Below are 18205 nucleotides of genomic sequence, written 5' to 3'. Positions count from 1 at the left end.
TTTCACAATAGTAATATTTATGCTCAGAATCAAATCCATCATGGCTCCTGACAGATTTCCTGAATCAAAATATGCTACTTTTTTTTTTACAATTCGTGTCCTGTTTTGGGAGCCAGATTCCTCACAAAGCAGCATAATCTATCTATTTATCTCTCTGTCTATCTATCTAATAATAATAATAATAATAATAATAATAATAATAATAATAATAATAATAATAATAATAATTTTTTGCTAATCTTAATTTTCATCATGGCTTCAGACAGATATTGTGAATCAAAATATGCTACTTTTTTTACTTTCTGTTCCATTTTTTGGACACTTGGCTCCTTACAAAGTAGCATAATTTATCTATCTATCTATCTATCTAATAATAATAATAATAATAATAATAATAATAATAATAATAATAATAATAATAATAATAATAATATTTTTTCCAGTCAATTTCTGACAGATATTCTGAATTCAAAACTTGCTCCTTTTCTCTCAATCCGTGTGCTTTTTTGGGCACCTGGTTCCTTACAAAGTCGCAGTAGCTACTGTACACCCAGCAGCAGCAGCTTGGTACGCTAGACTGGTTTCTGATGCCCCCGGGGGCATGGACCACCCCAGTACCAGTGCGGAATGCCCAGAACACTCGCTAGCATTCTGATTCCTTGGGGGATATCTTCGTCCTCCTGAGAATCGTTTCTGTCCGCAGTTTTTCTGTCCTCACTTTTTTCTGTCCACTGTCTGTCCACTTTTTCTGTCCACAGTTTTCTGTCCACACTTTTCTGTCTGCACTTTTTCTGTCCACACTTTCTGTCTGCACTTTTCTGTCCACACTTTTTCTGTCCACATTTTGTCTGTCCGCATTTTTCTGTCCTCACTTTTTCTGTCCAAACTTTCTGTCCACACTTTTTCTGTCGGCACTTTTTCTGTCCACACTTTTTTTCTGTCCTCACTTTTTCTGTTAGCAATTTTTCTGTCCGCCCTCAGATCTTAAAAACTACTGAGGCTAGAGGGCTGCAAATTGGTATGTTGATCATCCACCCTCTAATCATCAAACATACCAAATTGCAGCCCTCTAGCCTCAGTAGTTTTTATTTTATTTAAGGTTAGAGTTAGCAATATTGGCACGTCTGGTAACGATATAGGACAGGCCACCACCGGGCGGTGGTTAATGTTTCATGTGCCGCGGCTCATACAGCATTATACCGAGACCACCGAAAGATAGATCCAATTTCGGTGGCCTTGATTATTCACTGTACAGAAAACTCGATTGCGCCGAAGAAACTTAGGCACATTTTTTACTAGTTTTTATTTTAACCTGGCTTTATTTTAAACTTTCATTCCTTTGACTGTACCTCCGTTCATATTCTCTTTCTTCCATCTTACTTTCCTCAACACTCTGCTAAGAATTGATTCATAGTACAACTGATAAGGATTTCCTCCTGTTACACCTTTCAAGCCTTTCTATTCCTCCTGTTATACCTTTCAGACCTTTCTATTCCTCCTGTTAAACCTTTCAGACCTTTCTGTTCCTCCTGTTAAACCTTTCAGATCTTTCTGTTCCTCCTGTTACACCTTTCAAACCTTTCCATTCCTCCTGTTACACCTTTCAGACCTTACTACTCCTTTCTATAAAGGTTGTTATAGGTATAGCCTCATAGATAATTGCTATATATTATATAACAAAATGCCCACTAATAATTGGTGTTTATAGACAGACTATAAAACTTTTAAGCCACTTTCTAATAACTTTAATTTCGCAAATAGGAAATAAATTTATAGACGTGGAAGACATAGGCGAATTTTCAAGCCTGATACGTATGGAAGTAGGAAGATTTAGCCTTCTCTCTCTCTCTCTCTCTCTCTCTCTCTCTCTCTCTCTCTCTCTCTCTCTCACACACACACACACAATTAGCCCAACAAATTGTATAAATAGCATCTTTGAGTATAATGTATTTAAAAAAAAAAATTATCTGAAACACACACTCTCTCTCTCTCTCTCTCTCTCTCTCTCTCTCTCTCTCTCTCTCTCACACACACAATTAGCCCACCAAAATGTATAAATAGCGTCTTTGAGTATCATGTATTTAAAAAAATTATCTGAAACACACACTCTCTCTCTCTCTCTCTCTCTCTCTCTCTCTCTCTCTCTCTCTCTCTCTCTCTCTCTCTCTCTCTCTCTCTCTCCCCAACAGCCCCATAAAACAAGCACCAGCTCCGAATTTGCATCGTCTGAAAATCCGGACCATTTGGACCCACCCAAACTTACGTAACCCCAAATCTTGGTTCAAATCTGTCAGATAGTTATTTATCCTCTTAGGTGGAGGGGGGTGGGGGGATAGTGCAGTCAGTGCACCTCCTGCGGTGCACTGTAGGCATTACTTAAGGTTCTTTGCAAAAAAAGGTTTTCCCCATGTTACGCCTTTCAAACCTTTCCACTGTCAATTCACAGTTATTCATCATCATCATTATTTTGCACGATTATCATTATAATAGAGCGGTAGGAGATTATTTGAACGCGCGCCCAAATTATTTTGCTAATTAGTTACCGGGTGGCCCAAAAGAAAAAGGATCCGTGGAGCTAGACAAAAAATAAAAATGGAAAACGTATTGCTGATCCAGGCGGCCATGAGAAAGTTTTTGGCCGTTAGTAGGAAAATAATTCCGAATATATATCACCCCTCACTGGTTGGCAAGCCATCAGTTGCCCCTGATAAGTGGTAAGAGACGGACGTGCTTCCTCGTTCCTTCTTCCTCTGTGATGGCGGTGATACTGAGCCTGAGATAATTGTGGTAGAAATTATCCTTTTAGTGTCATTTGGGGTGAGGTTGCTAGCCATACAACCCTTCAAGTCCTTTTTTTTCGTAATTGGCAACTCACTTGCGTCGTGTAGTCAGTGGGTATATCGTTTAACCTGAGAGAATGATAATGATATAACTATAATGAAGATGATGTGTGTGTGTGTGTATGTGTATATATATATGTATATATATATATATATATATATATATATATATATATATATAATATATATACGTATGTATATGTATATATATACACACACATGTATATACACCAAGCCACCACAACTTCGAATAACAGAGCAATTACTCATTTTTAAAAAAAATCATTAAAATTCAGAATGGCGTCGTATCAGATCAGACCTCAGGAAATCAACGCATCAGAATACGACGTCACAGACAGACTGAGACACAAAGAAACGAAGTAACTAAAAATGCAGAGACAAAGACACTGAGGAACAGGTGCTGGGTGGGTGGGTGGGTGAGTTGTTGGGCGGGCGAGGGCTGCGGGCGTGCCTGTCACGCCATTGTTTGTTTTCCTTCTGCAGGAAGTGGGCGATTAGATCAGAATGCCGTGACGTAACCCATAAGTTTTAGATTGTGTGTGTGTGTGTGTGTATATATGTATATATATATATATTTGTTCAGGTTTCCCAACCTCCAAATGTTTCTCCTCGTGGTTTGCAATAAGTTTGAAGGGGTGAGGTTGCTGGCCTCACGCCGTTTAGCGTAACCCCAGCAGATATCGATACTCACTCCCACCCGTGCAAACCTAGTAATCATAAGCCAAGTGCTTCTGTACTGAGCCTCAGAGGTTGCTTTGGCTGACTGCACGCTTACATGAGGTGCGAAGCGGGTTGCAACACCCTATGTCTGTGGGGATTCTATTGTTGGCAAAGTATTGTGACTTGAATGTTATATATATATATATATATATATATATATATATATATATATATATATATATATATATATATATATATATATATATATATATATATAATTCAGTTCCATACTGATCAATAAGTGTTGATTTCATTAATTTTTTGCTGTGTATTTGATATGGTAAATTTGATATATCCCAGAAGCGTATATATAAACAACTTTTCCTTCTTTTCCAGAAAGGCATTTGGCACTAAAACTTAGGTGCCATTACACAGAATCACCTCCTGCTACCCCAGTGACCCACACAAATTCCACAATGAGATTTATATCAGCAGTGGTCCTCTTGGCCTTCGCTGGAGGCGTCCACTTGCAGTGCCTAACTCCTGACGACAGTGTCCGGGACACCTCCGTCAACACAGATCTCTCCAACGTCGCAGACTTTAGTCTGAGTCTTTTCAAGCAGCTGTCGCCTCTCAGCTCCAGAAAGAACTTCTTCTTCTCCCCCTACAGTATCTGGACAGCACTAACGCTGGCCTACTTTGGGTCGGCGGGCAACACCCAGGGGCAGCTGGAAGCTGCGCTGAATGTCCCCGATAAACTGTCGGCTCTCAAGCTCTGGAGGTCTCTGGAAGATCTGTAAGTGAAACTGAATGGTCTGAAATGCGTTTCTTAACTTAACAACAATTGTACTTCTCATATCAGTGATGTCAACAGCTGTCAGTTGAACCGAGAACAATCCTCACGTTTGGTATTGCTTTCATTCGACCCTCAGGTATGAAAAAAGGCTGCAGGCGTCCCAGGAGTACACATTCAGGGTGGCCAGCAGAGCTTACTTCGACACAGGCGTTCAACTTAGATCCTGCTTGAAGGACGTGCTTCCGGGAGAAATTCAGTCCCTCAGCCTTGTCGATGTACGTATAATGGTGTTTTCCTTGAAACCTCTCCCTTATGTCTGTTTGCTAATCTTAGCTCCCATCAACAACTCCACCTAACTTTTGTATCTTTCTTAACCTCAGACAACCCTCGATAAATCTGGAAACCTCAAATTCACTGCAAGAATTTTCTTAACATCAAACTCTGCTGAAGAATTTGCTAAGCTTGAACTCCCTTGAGCAGCTTTTTTTTCATTTGCAAACCTCAAGCTGCCCTTAACACCTCAAGTAGGCTTTTGTCTATTTGGTAACCCCAAAACAGTCCCAACACCTTTGTTAGTGTTTTATTTATATATTTTTGTTAAGCAAATTCTTCTTCCCAACAAACCACAAATATGCTTTCGCTTGTTTAACCTAAACACCCTAGTTAGGCTGTTATGTGTCTAATTGCTGATCTCCAACTCTCTCTTAACACCTCCTGCAGGCTCCAGCCTCAGCCAGCACCATCAACACCTTCGTATCGGAGACAACCAACGGTCGAATCAAGAGCATTGTTACCCCAGGGGACCTCAGTAATGCCCAGATGGTTCTAGTCAACGCTGCCTTCTTCAAGGGCTCGTGGAAATACCAGTTTGATGCTTCCCAGACCCTCCAGAGAGACTTCCACATCTCACCAAAGGAAACAGTGGCCACAGCAATGATGTCTCAGGAAGGCAGCTTTCTTTATGGTGAGTGAATGAGTTCCTAAGCTCACCATTAATGCTGTTGTGATTATTATACAAACATAATAGACAGAAATTTTAGTGACACCTAAACCAGAAATAAGGTAAATAGACAAACCAACAGATAAATTCATTTCAAGAAAAGAGGTCTGTTTCGCACTGCTTAAGAGGGCCAAGTTCACCTCTTCTGTTATGCCAGGCGTCACAGAACCTGCGCCAGTAAATCGTCCAAAGAATTTATAAACACTGTAGGCATTAGTTAAGGTTCTTTGCAGAGACCCTTCCTTCGGCCCCTGACTGCAACCCCTTTCATTTCTTTTACTGTACCTCCATTCAACTTCTCGTTCTTCCATCTGACTTTCCGCTCTCTCCTAACAGTTGATTCATAGTGCAACTGCTAAAGGTTTTCCTTCTGTTACACCTCTCAAACCTTTTATTGTCAGTTTCCTTTTCAGCACTGAATGACCTTATCATAGGCCCCCAGGGCTTGGCCGTTGACCTAAACTCTATATTCAATTTAATTCAATAAATAAATTCCCTTCTAGCTCAGATTACAATGAAAGATCTTGTTAAAACTGAATTGGGAAGAGCAAAGCTTACCCTTAGTAATGTCTCCTTTTTCATCTTATTCTTGCTCCTCAGGTGAATCGGAAGAGCTGGGCGCTCGAATTCTCGAGCTTCCTTATGCTGGCAACACTGTCTCGATGTTCCTCCTCCTGCCTTCCTCCAAAGGCCCCGCTGACAGGGCAGGCTTTGCCCAGATGGTCTCTAGCCTCAGTGGCTCTGCTCTCCGCCGAGCCCTGAGTTCTGGGAACCTGTGGCGTCAGGAGGTCGAAGTGCTGGTGCCCAAGTTCAAGGTCGAGGTGGAAGTCAAGGACGAGCTAGTGATGGTAAGGAATTGGTCTCAAGCTGTTTGAAGTCTTGTCCACAAATAAACTTTCCTTTAATTTTGTTATTCTTAGATGCTTTCCATAAGTAGCTGGAAAGTACATATCATTCTAACTTCTTCCTACTGTCCCTTAAACCTTGGGCATCACTGACCTGTTTTGAATCTTGTCTGTATGATTTCATAAGATTTCCTTTAACAGTGTTACTTATTACTCTTAGATGTTTTCCACAAATAGCTGTAAAGAGTATACCATTCTAACTTCTTCCTACAGTCCCTTAAAACCTTGGGCATCACTGACCTCTTCGACAAGACTCTGGCCAACATGACATCCTTCACACCTTACGCTGGCATGAGTGTCGACAAGACCGTCCACAAAGCCTTCGTGGAAGTCAACGAAGAAGGCACTGAAGCAGCTGCGGCCACAGCTCTGATAAGCACCTACGCTCGCTCTGAACCGACCCTGTTTGCCTGCAATGAGCCTTTCGTTTACATCATCTACGATATTCAGACGGACAACATCCTCTTCTTGGGAACCTTCAGAGACCCAAGGGGGTTATAAATCCTCAGTAGAATCTCAGCAACCTCCTCCTGGGACTTTCAGACACCCAAAGGGCTTGTAAATCGGCAGTAGGAACCCCAGTGCCCCCTTCTCAGGACTTTCAAAGATACGAGGGGCTTACGAATCCTCAGCAGGACTGCAGTGCCCTCCTCATGTGAACCTTCAAAGAACCAAAGGGCCTGTAAATCCTCAGTAGGACCTCAGTGGCCTCTTCAAGGGAGCCTTCAAAGACCCATGAAGTTCACAAATCTTCTGCAGGACTTTTAAGTTCTTTTTCTTTGGGAGTTTCTAAATGCCCAGGAGGCTGGTGAGTCTTTAGTGACTTCATGATCTCGTTTTGACTCTCAGTGACTCATGTATGTGTATGTTTGTATGTATGTTTGCACGTATTTTCTTTCAAATTCCAAAACTGAAGGTGATAAAGTAATTTTTATTTTCTCTAGTAGTTGTAACAGCAGTTGAAGTCCTATTTTGAACCTCATTTTAAACTAAAACTATATTTTGTGCTAACATTGTTCTTGTGCTGTATAAATCAAAGATTAAAGATAGAAAACTATAAAATTTTGGTAGCATTTAGAGGGAAAAATCTGTCTTTATTTTTAGAGGACCTTCAACAATACTTCATGATTTAGTCCTTCTTCAATAAAAAATTACAATACAGTCGACCCCCAGTATTCGCGGGGACTGTGTACCACAACCCCCCTGCAAATAGCTAAAATCCGCGAATACCTGACACCCTCTAAAAATGCTTATAACTGCCTATTTTGATACTTCAAATACCAAAAAACCCTCTAAAAATGCTTATACCCGAGTATTTTAATAGTTTTATCACAAAAAGTGCATTTAGTCACGAAGATGATATGAAAATACAGTAATTAGTGAATATTTCTCTATGAAAAATTCCGCAAATGGGCGAATTTTCCGCGAATAAAGTGTATATACGTTCCATAGAAAAATCCGTGAATAGGTGAAGCCGCAAATCCGGGACTGCGGTATTTCAAAGTCTCAGGTGAAGGCATTCAGCCTAAACTGACCTGACCTGACCTAACCTGCCACGGCTTAGAGATCAAGAGTATTTCAACACTGTATTACTCTCGAAATAGACTACATGTCTCAATAGTTTTCATTCATAGACCGCATATTGTTGGTATAATTTATATCTGAGTTCTTTTATTAGATTTTCATTACTCTTGGTTTCATAACTGTCATTGTTTATGCTGCTGGAATTATATTTACTTGACTTGTTACACTAATGACAAATAAATCTCCAATTTGTAATAATTTGTTCTTTTTCATTTGGTGAGGAAAAAACTTGTGTATCTGGGGATCAGCCAGTGAGGAAGCCCCAGAGAAAGAGAGAGAGAGAGAAAGAATTCGAAAGTTGGTAGCAGTCAGTGTGAATTTAACCTCCTATGAATCTTCACGATAGATTCCCCATGAATGATCTCTGCTTATACTTAAGGTAAATTTATTAAAAGTTCTTGAGTTTGTTTGACTGTAGGATTGTGTGTGTGTGTGTGTGTGTGTGTGTGAAGGATTCTCAGACGACTTTATGGCAAAAGTTAAAGGTACCATTCTTTTAAGAATTGTTCTTAATATTAGTGGTGATTTATTTATCTTTTGGTATTGTCAATCACACCACCAGTTGTCTTACAAGATCAGAATTATATTTATTACAGTTCCCTTATCCTAGTAATAACATTAACAACAACAACAATAGTGATAGATATAGCACTGATAAATAATAGTCTAACATTTGGTGCGCCAGAATCAACAACAAATTTAACAGAAGTATCAACAATTATTAACAGTGTCATGAACAACAGCAATACAATTAACAAGGGTGATGGTATTATCAGTGACCATCAAAACATACAACCCCATTATCATAAGCATCACTATGCTTCCTGCCATTCTAATGGGAAAGAGACTTGCAGGTAGAACTATATGGAAAAAACAAAACAATCTACCTTGTCAGTTTGGTGTTAATCCATAGGCCATAAGTCCTGAGTTGCGCATTGGTTGTCGACTGTCTGCTTGGTTCAGCACAGTTCGTAAAGCAAGCAGGATCCTTTTCTGAAGTTTTTGATGACAGGATGTAAATATGGGGTGATCCTTTGTATGGATTGTAAGCTAAGATAGAAGCCAGGCCCCTTTCACCTTGTGTTGGTTTGACAAATGTTTCCCTGAACTGTGGTTTTTGCATGGTAAGCAGATTCCTTCTTGCAGCCTATGGTAACTAACTCTTTAACACAAGATATAAAGGTGGAACAGTTTGTAAAAATTTGGTAATTTGTCTCACCACTCAAAGACTATGAAAAAATGGGCCATAATTCCTAAGAGATGCAGCAGTTACCCAATGCTTCCATTTACTGAAACTGGTAGGATATCCTTCCAGAGTTTGTTATATTTTTATGCTATAGAGAAAGACATTGCTGGATACATTTTGGATAATTCAAGCTCTGAACTGGCAAATATTTAACAGTATTTCAACAGAGGCTCCAATAAGCAATAAATAGGTCAGGAAATCTTTCGAGTCTCGAAGTCAGACGGGTTTCACAAGTCGCCACATTATCTGTCAGGTCTAGAAGTCGGCTGGGTTTCTGTAAGTCCCCACGAACAGCACATTCTTCGTCCTCTTGTCAAAGATGAGATAGAGGAAGGGTTCGTTACAGTGGAACGGGACAGGCTCCACAGGAATCTGAGCCGACAGGACCGTAGAGATGATGCCAGTCACGGCAGCTGCTTCCGTGCCATCCTCGTTGACCTCAATGTGATTCTTGTGGATGACCTTGTCAACATTCAGGTGGGCAGAGGTCGTGAAGGCTGTCATGTCAGCCAGCGTCTCATTGAAGAGGTGGGTCATGCCCATGTCTACCAGTGCCTGCAAGGAAGTAAAGTCACTTGTTAGATGCTGGATTATGGAGCGGTCTGCTTCGGAAATGTGATGCACCACAGAATCGTGATGTTATGTTAAACTGCCACAGTGCCTTGTCATGTTACAATAAACTGTAGTGGTACCATGACAGTTTGTTGTAACATACAGACACCACCCTACTCACAAATGAGTTATGTTCTGGATAGCTGTGTATATTGAATTGTTTGTAAGTTGGTTACTGTATTCTTCACGCTTATTAAAGTACAGTATGATATAAAGTCAATATAGTACTGTATGTTTTTTCATCCTAAAACACAGTACACTGTAAATGCAGTACTGTATGTACAGAATAGACACGCAAAACAAAATCTGAACTTATGGGTGGCAAAGGGGAGCGCTCTGAACGTAATTTTAATTTGCGATCCCGTTTGTTTGTATATCCGAATGTTTGTACGTTGAATGTCCCTAAGTAGGGTGGTTTATGTACCACAGAATCATGACATTACATTAAATTGTCACCCAGTCTCAATATCTCCTAACCTGACGCATCTCTTCGCACATTCCCATCTCAAAGTTGAACTTGGGCATCTGCAAGTCGACCACTTCCACCTTCATGCTCGCCATCAGCGAGCGGAGGGAGGAGCCATTCAGGCGCTTGAGCAGAGTGTCCAGACGTGTCTCGACAGGCCCGACGTCCTCCGTCGGCACGACCAGGAACATGGAGATGTCGTTCCCCTTGTAGCGCATGTCCAGGATTCGAGCACCGAGGCTGGGTGAGCTTCCTTTTGTGAGGGAAAGAGAGAGAGAGAGAGATAAGGAGATTCTTCAGAATGATGAGCTTCTAAACGAGTTGTCATTCTATTTCGAGATCCTCGCTACTTTACACTGCATTTCCTGACTTCGCGTTTGGCTTTCTTGTTTTAATTTATGTAGTTTTACCTACTTTCTTTTTATTTAGCTTTATCTGCTCATCATTTCGACCCTTATTCCACTTCTCTCTGCCCACTTATAGACATTATGGACTGATTGATTGACTTACGGTTATTTGGTATCCCAGAGAAGTTATTTGACTTATTGGTAACCATCTTGGCTTGATTAGTATAAATTTTAGTACATTTTGAATTGAAGATCATAAAAATTTTGAAAATGATAACAAATATAAATGTTAAACCAGTGATCCCAAGGTTCAAAACATACATCAGTATCAACATGGCTGCCAAATCTAATTTACATACAGACTGATACGAATTTAGCAAATGTCATCAAGCCCTTACGTAAGTCCCATGACCAGTTAAACCTGGAATCCTAAGCCTGATTTGCCAGTAGACTGACGTTAGGCTAAGAAGCTTCTCAGTTTTTAGGTAAATGCAGTAAAGTCTCCAGGTTAGGTAAGCTACGTCATGATCTTTCCAGGACAAAGTTTTGTCAGGTTCATCCAAGTGGTTTTACTCCAGATCTGCTACAGAATTTGATCTGTAAAGTAGTAATAATGCTAAGAAAAATATAGTAATAATAATAATAATAATAGTAGACAGAGCAAATGTAATAATGCTTCATAATGCCCTGATAATCACAGAGTTGATGATCATCAAGCAGAAAGCGAGATATGGCACAAAGGTGTCCATATTGGAGAGAGAATAAAAGCGTACTCCCAAACAGCTCCTACCGTATCTGAAACTCTCCTTCTGCCGCATCGTGCCAACTGTGACGTTGGCCTTAGAGTCAACGAAGAATGCCCCAGGGGCCGTGTCGTTCGCGTCGAAGTGGTGTACCCATCTGCCGTTGAAATAGGCAGCATTCACGAGCACCATCTGGGCACGTTCCATGTCGTCCACCGTCACTATCTCCCTGACTTTTCCTTTCGTGACGTCAGAGACGAAGCTGTTGATGTCCTGAATGGCATCGTTGGGCTGGAAAGGATGTGAAATAGAGTCTATGGGTCTGTCCTTCTAGGCCCAACCTTTGGATAAACCAACTCAACAGTTTTTTGGCAGAACTGTGACTCTTTTCGCAGTTACGATACCCATGATCATAATTATGTCACAATTCTGGCTAAATTTCCATTCAGTAAAGGCTTTTTTTTTTTATTTCTGCAGCATCTCTAACAGCTGGTGACCAGTTAAAAGCAACAAAACTGATACAATTTGGATAAGGACTTACAAACGACACAAAAAAAGAACGTAGATCTGAAATGAACACAACAAAATACATAAACTTACATTCCCTGAGATACAGGCACCCCAAAACATCTCGAGAACTTACATTGTTTGAATTAAAGAAAGACATCTCATTCTTCAGCAGATCCATTGCCAAGGGGTTAATTTGCAAGCTTTCGTTGAAGTACGCTCTGTTAACTGTGGTGAATTCAAACAGGGGGTCCTTTTCATCAGGATCGAACCTGTAGGAAGGTGAGGGTGATGTAAGGATTAGATTCTGTGACTGGAAAATAATAAAAAAGGACTTTTTTCCATGAATCTCCTCTGGTTAGGCAGTGTTCTAAAGCTCGATGCTTTGCCTAAGCTGGCCTGAAGTGTTCCTACACTAAGGAAACACCAAGGGCTTCTGTCTCTCATTGTTAGATGGGAGGATGTCTCCTCCTACCTAAGGTAAATTGAGGCTCATAGGACTTTTCTCTTCATTGATAAAGGCTCCAACATCATCGCCATCTTAAAAGTAAACAGACCACAACTCTGCATATACTCACATGGCACCCAGATCCCTCCAGAGATGGAAAGCTGAGGACTTATCGGACACCCTGAGAACCTTCTCCATCTGCTCCTGTGTCTGGCCCCTGGCCCCGAAGTAGGCCAAGGTGAAAGCCGACCACACGCTGAAAGGGGACATCAGGAAGTTCTTCCCAGCCCAGGTCCCGGTCGTCAGCCTCTTGAACAGGTCCACCTGGAAGTCCATGACTTCGGATAGGTCTGGGTAGATGGTGACGAGGCGGGTATCAGGGCACTTCAGTTGCTGAGACTGGGGCTGGGGCTGGGGCTGGGGCTGGGGCTGGGCTCCTGTGGGGGATAGGACCCCCAGCAGGAGGAGAAGGGCAAGAGGGGCCACTACTGAAGATGCCCACATCATCGTTTCCTCAGGGAAGCTGCGGTGGGAGTTTTCTCAAATCTGTCAAAGAGGGCGAGATAAGGATTAGTCTCTTCAAAGGATGCTTTGTGGGTTGTTTGTTTAGGCAGAGCCTCTCTCTCTCTCTCTCTCTCTTCTCTCTCTCTCTCTCTCTCTCTCTCTCTCTCTCTCTCTCTCTCTCTTGGATGCTGTGTGGATTGTTTGTTAAGGTAAAGCCTGTCTCTCTCTCTCTTTTGGATGCTGTGTGGATTGTTTGTTTAGATAGATCCTTTCTCTCTCTCTCTCTCTCTCTCTCTCTCTCTCTCTCTCTCTCTCTCTCTCTCTCTCTCTCTCTCTCTTGGATGCTGTGCAGATTGTCTGTTTAGATAGTCTCTCTCTCTCTCTCTCTCTCTCTCTCTCTCTCTCTCTCTCTCTCTCTCTGTTTGGATCCTGTAGATTGTTTGTTTAGATAGTCGCTCTCTCTCTCTCTCTCTCTCTCTCTCTCTCTCTCTTTCTCTCTCTCTCTCTCTCTCTCTCTCTCTCTCTTTTGTGAGATAAAGTATCACTTGTCTCTGTCACTCTCTTAATAATTTAAACCACTCTTATTACTACTGAGAAAGACATGTATGCATGTATGTGTGTATGTATGTATGTATGTATGTATCCATAGATTAGTTATTGATACAGTAGATTCAAGGAGCTCTCTAATGTATAAGTGAATAACTTTTTTCGTCGTAGGTTTTTTTATTCACTGAATAGTGAATTTATTTCACCATGTTAATCTTTAGATTATATAATTTAGATGACAGTCCTCGAGGTCATGTCATTTTGGCAAAGGATTACCTCGAGGAGGTCATGATCCTTTTAGTTTTCTGTTAAAGAAAACTATTGTCTTAAAAACCACTGAGGCTAGAGGGCTGCAAATTGGTATGTTGGTCATCCACCCTCCGATCATTAAACATACCAAATTGCAGCCCTCTAGCCTCCTCAGTAGTTTTATTTTATTTAAGGTTAATGTTAGTCATAGTCGCGCTTCTGGCAACGGTATAGAATAGGCTACCACCAGGCAGTGGTTAAAGTTTCATGGGCCGCGGCTCATACAGTATTATACCGAGACTACCGAAAGATAGATCTATATTTGGTGGCCCTGATTATACGCTGTAGCGGCTGTGCAGATGCTTGTTCTGGTCGAAATTACCTCGATGAGGCCATCGTACTTTGACCGAGGGTTACCTCGACGAGGCCGTCCCTCGACGGCAAAGGATCACCTCTACGAGGCCCCCTAGCACCCTGGTTTCCAGTTCGGAGGAGAATAAAAAAAAATGCTTTCCGGTAACTAATATTTATGACTGACTCGTTTTGTCCTAATCCAGTTTTGAGGGGACGGGGGGCCGCTTTCCCTCCTACGCACGCCCCCGTGGGAAGCCGGGGGAGCTCTACCCCGGCCCCCTAATAAACAACACAAAGATTTGGGTCGTCCTGCCAAGTGTTGTCAATGACCTCAGGTAACACCATCACTGAATACCTGAAGCTTTGTTTGAGTGAGTGTTCCTTTTTCACTCGAAACCAAATAAAACTCACTCGAAAAATGAATAAAAACTTACTTAAAAAAATTAAAATTTACTAAAAAAAATTCACTCGAAAAAGTAAATCAAAATTCATTCAAAAATTCAATTAAAAACCCACACAAAAAATAATATCAAAGCTCATTCAAAATAAAATAAAACTCGCTTGAAAAATGAATAAAAACTCCTTAAAAAATATAAACTCGCTTGAAAAATGGATAAAAACTCACTTAAAAATAAAAACTCAGTCGAAAAATTAATAAAAACTCCCTTTAAAAATAAAAACTCACTCGAATAATGAATAAAAACTCACTTAAAAATAAAAACTCACTCAAAAAATTAATAAAAAGGCTTGAAAGAATAAAAACTCACAAAAAATAACATAAGAACTCACTAAAAACTCTCTTGAAAAAATAAACACTCAAAAGGAGTGTTTGTTATTTTTTCGAGCGAGTTTTTTTATGTGAGTTTATATGTTGTTTTTTGTGAATTGTATTTTTTCGAATGAATTGTTATTTTTTTTCGAGTGAGTTTTTTTTTTACTGTTTTTCAATTTATCCGTTTTTTAAGTGAGTTTTTTCAACTGCCATTTTTCAAGTGAGTTTTTTTTCAATCTTTTAGACTTTAGATGAGTTTTTTATTTCCCAATTTTTTCAAGCGAGTTTTTCAATTTTTTTGTTTAGCAATTGTGTTTTTTCAATTTTCCCATGTTTTCAAGTGAGTTTTTTTCAACTCATCCTATTTTCAAGCGAGTTTTTCTTTCTTTTGCGAGTTTTATATTAACTAGTTCTGTGTAAATGCGCAGACAGAAATTTGGGTGAGTATTCGTGTGTGTTTTGGAACGAGAGGAGAGCGCGGAAGAGAAAGGTGAACAGTGTGATAATAAAATTGGGTTGGAACCAATACCTCGTCTAATATGGTCCTTACTATTTGAGGGTGTGCCTTCTAGTCGAGATAATGTTTGCTTACAGACATTATTATTATTATTATTATTATTATTATTATTATTATTATTATTATTATTATTACTTCTGTAGATAAAACCTTTTCACAAAATTAAAGCCTTATTGATTATCCTTTATTTTTTCGAACATGAATGTATTGCCACAGGTTAATAGATTAATATAATATATTAACAAAATTAATATAATGCTTATTCGTTTCATAATGTTCAATACAAATGATATTTCGGCTCTGCTGTTCCTTTGTTAATCTCATGGTTGCATAAAATATCTGAAAAAATGAAGATTTAGCAAATTAATTCAAGAAAATAATAAAGAAAATATACATTATAAGATATAAAATTAAAAAGGGCGTTACTTATGCCGCATTATTAAACCGAATAAGCATTATATTAATTTTGTTAATGTATTATATTAATCTATTAACCTGTGGCAATACATTCATGTTCGAAAAAATAAAGGAAAATAAAAAAGGCTTTAATTTTGTTCCACTTAAACAAAGGGCGTTACTTATGCCGCACCCTGTATTTATATACATATATGTATATACCTATAAAGCATCTTGTCGTACTAGTTTAAAGAGATTTATGATATTGGTTTAAAGGGTCTTGTCACATTGGTTTAAAGGGTCTTTTCACATTGGTTTAAAGGGTCTTGTCACATTGGTTTGAAGGGTCTTGTCACATTGGTCTAAAGGGTCTTTTCACATTAGTTTAAAAGGTCTTGTCACATTGGTTTAAAGGATCCTGTCACATTGGTTTAAAGGGAACTATCATATAAATAAAGGGTCTTGTCATGTTGGTTTAAAGGGTCATATCATATTGGTTTAAAGGGCTTTGTCACATTGGTGTAAGGGATCTTGTCCTATTGCCTTAAAGGGTCTTGTCATATTGGTTTAAAGGGCCTTCTTACAAGGGTTTAAAGGGTTTTGTCATATTGGTTTAAAGGGCTTTGTCACATTGATGTAAGGGATCTTGTCATATTGGTTTAAAGGGCTTTGTCACATTGATGTAAGGGATCTTGTCATATTGGTTTAAAGGGCTTTGTCACATTGATGTAATGGATTTTGTTATATTGGTTTAAAGAGCTTTGTCACATTGATGTAAGGGATCTTGTCATATTGGTTTAAAGGGCTTTGTCACATTGATGTAAGGGATCTTGTCATATTTGTTTAAAGGGTCCTATCGCATTGGTTTAAAGGGCCTTCTGACATTGGTTTAAAGGGTTTTGTCCTGCTGATCTAAAGAGTCTTGTCATATTGGTTTCAAGTGTCTTGACATATTGGTTAAAAGGGCCTTTTCATATTGTTTTAAAGGGTCTTGTCATATTGGTTTGGTTTAAAGGATCTTATCACATTGGTTTAAAAGGTCTTATGATATTGGTTTAAAGGGTCCTATCATATTGGTTTAAAGGGTTCTACCATATATTGGTTTAAAGGGTTTTATCACATTAACCTAAATGGTCTTCTTATATTGGTTTAAATATAATGGTTTAAAGGGTTTTATAATGTTGGTTTCAATGGACTTCTCACATTGGTTTAAATTATCTTATCATATTGGTTGAAAGAGATCTAGTACGCATTATAAATATTCAAGGGAGAACAATAATATTTCCTCTGTTTGCTCGACAGATCACTGATCAGTTTATCTGACAAACTTCTATTCGTTTTCTTTGCAAAGGAGAGGAATTTGGGAATGCCTGGGTTGTGTCCTTTCGTGGTCCAGGTCCGGAGGATTTTGGAAATCTAGTGTCCGTAAAAGTACGTATATATCTTATGTGGAGGAAAGCAGTATATGCGTGTATGTGTGTATGTATATATATATATATGTGTGTGTGTGTGTGTGTATATATATATGTATAAGTGTGTATTTGTACTTGTATATATATGTATATATAATATATATATATATAAAATATAATATGTATATTTATATATATATTACATTTTATATATATATACAAATACACACATATATACAGTATATACATAATACATACATACATACATGCATACACACACAAGAGGACACTACCTAGGCATTCCCAAATCCCTCTCCTTTGCAAAGAAAATGAATAGAACTCTGACAGACAAACTGATCAGTTATCTCTCAAGTAAACAGAGGAAATTGTTCTCTCTTGAATATTTATAATGTGTACTAGATCTCTTTCAACCAATATGATAAGATACTTTAAACCAATGTAATAGGACCCTTGAAACCAAAATGACAAGATCATTTAAACCAATATTACAAGACCCTTTAAACCAATATGAAAAGACCTTTTAAACCAATATCATAAAACCCTTTAAACCAGTATGAAAAGACCCTTTCAACTTATATGAGTAGACCCTTTAAACCAATGTATCGTAAGACCCTGTAAATTAATGTGGTAAGGTCCTTTAAACCAATGTGACAAAGCCTTTTAAACCAAGGAGATAAGACCCTTTAAACCAATATGATGAGACCCTTAAACTAATATGAAAATCCCACTTAAACCAATATTAGAAGATTCTTTAAACCAATACGATAAGCCCTTTCAGTCATTCAAACTAATATCATTAGACCCTTTAAACCAAAATGAGACCTTTTAAACCAATATAATACCTTTTAACCAATATGACAAGTCCCTTTAAACCAATATGATATGTCCCTCTAAACCAATAAGATAAGGTTCAAAACCAAATAGATAGGCCCTTTCAATGAATGTGATAAGACCCTGTAAACCAAATCATTTGACCCATCAAACCAACATGACAAGGCCCATTAAACCAACACAATAAAGCCCTTTAAACCAACATGACAAAGTCCTTTAAACCAACATGACAAAGCCCTGTAAACCAACATGACAAACCCCTGTAAACCAACATGATAAAGCCTTTTAAACCAATTTGTCAAAGCCCTTTAAACCAACATGACAAAGCCCATTAAACCAACATGGCAAAGCCCTTTAAACCAACATGACAAAGCCCTGTGAACCAACATGACAAAGCCCTTTAAACCAATTTGTCAAAGCCTTTTAGA

At 39.0% G+C, this 18205-nt stretch overlaps 2 protein-coding genes across 5 annotated transcripts in view; one reads left to right on the top strand and one right to left on the bottom strand.

The window, feature by feature from the left end:
- Positions 1–2696: 2696 nt before the first annotated feature.
- Positions 2697–8004, top strand: LOC136829831 (serpin B8-like). Of its 4 annotated transcripts, none has more exons than XM_067088807.1 (6): positions 2697–2784; positions 3918–4317; positions 4454–4592; positions 5038–5281; positions 5918–6165; positions 6436–8004. In XM_067088807.1, the coding sequence occupies exons 2-6, from the start codon at positions 3998–4000 to the stop codon at positions 6721–6723; spliced, it is 1239 nt and encodes a 412-aa protein (XP_066944908.1). In that variant the 5' UTR covers positions 2697–2784; positions 3918–3997; the 3' UTR covers positions 6724–8004. The 4 variants fall into 4 exon arrangements, with proteins under 4 accessions (XP_066944908.1, XP_066944907.1, XP_066944909.1 ...); XM_067088806.1 differs by having other exon boundaries at positions 2697–2787; XM_067088808.1 differs by having other exon boundaries at positions 2700–2714.
- Positions 8005–9168: 1164 nt separating this feature from the next.
- Positions 9169–18205, bottom strand: part of LOC136829989 (uncharacterized) — a 29567-nt gene continuing 20530 nt past the window's right edge. Inside the window, exons 7-11 of the mRNA XM_067089165.1 lie at positions 12306–12716; positions 11864–11999; positions 11268–11511; positions 10142–10383; positions 9169–9607 (exon numbers count right to left, since the gene is read on the bottom strand). Coding sequence (XP_066945266.1) covers positions 9308–9607; positions 10142–10383; positions 11268–11511; positions 11864–11999; positions 12306–12716 — 1333 coding nt within the window. The 3' untranslated portion in view covers positions 9169–9307. The remainder of the gene's footprint in view (positions 9608–10141; positions 10384–11267; positions 11512–11863; positions 12000–12305; positions 12717–18205) is intronic.

The sequence above is a fragment of the Macrobrachium rosenbergii genome, chromosome 45 (assembly GCF_040412425.1).
Source record: "Macrobrachium rosenbergii isolate ZJJX-2024 chromosome 45, ASM4041242v1, whole genome shotgun sequence".
NCBI classification, from domain to species: domain Eukaryota; kingdom Metazoa; phylum Arthropoda; class Malacostraca; order Decapoda; family Palaemonidae; genus Macrobrachium; species Macrobrachium rosenbergii.
Note: the sequence above shows the minus strand (reverse complement) of the source record. Positions and strands in the feature narration are given on the sequence as shown.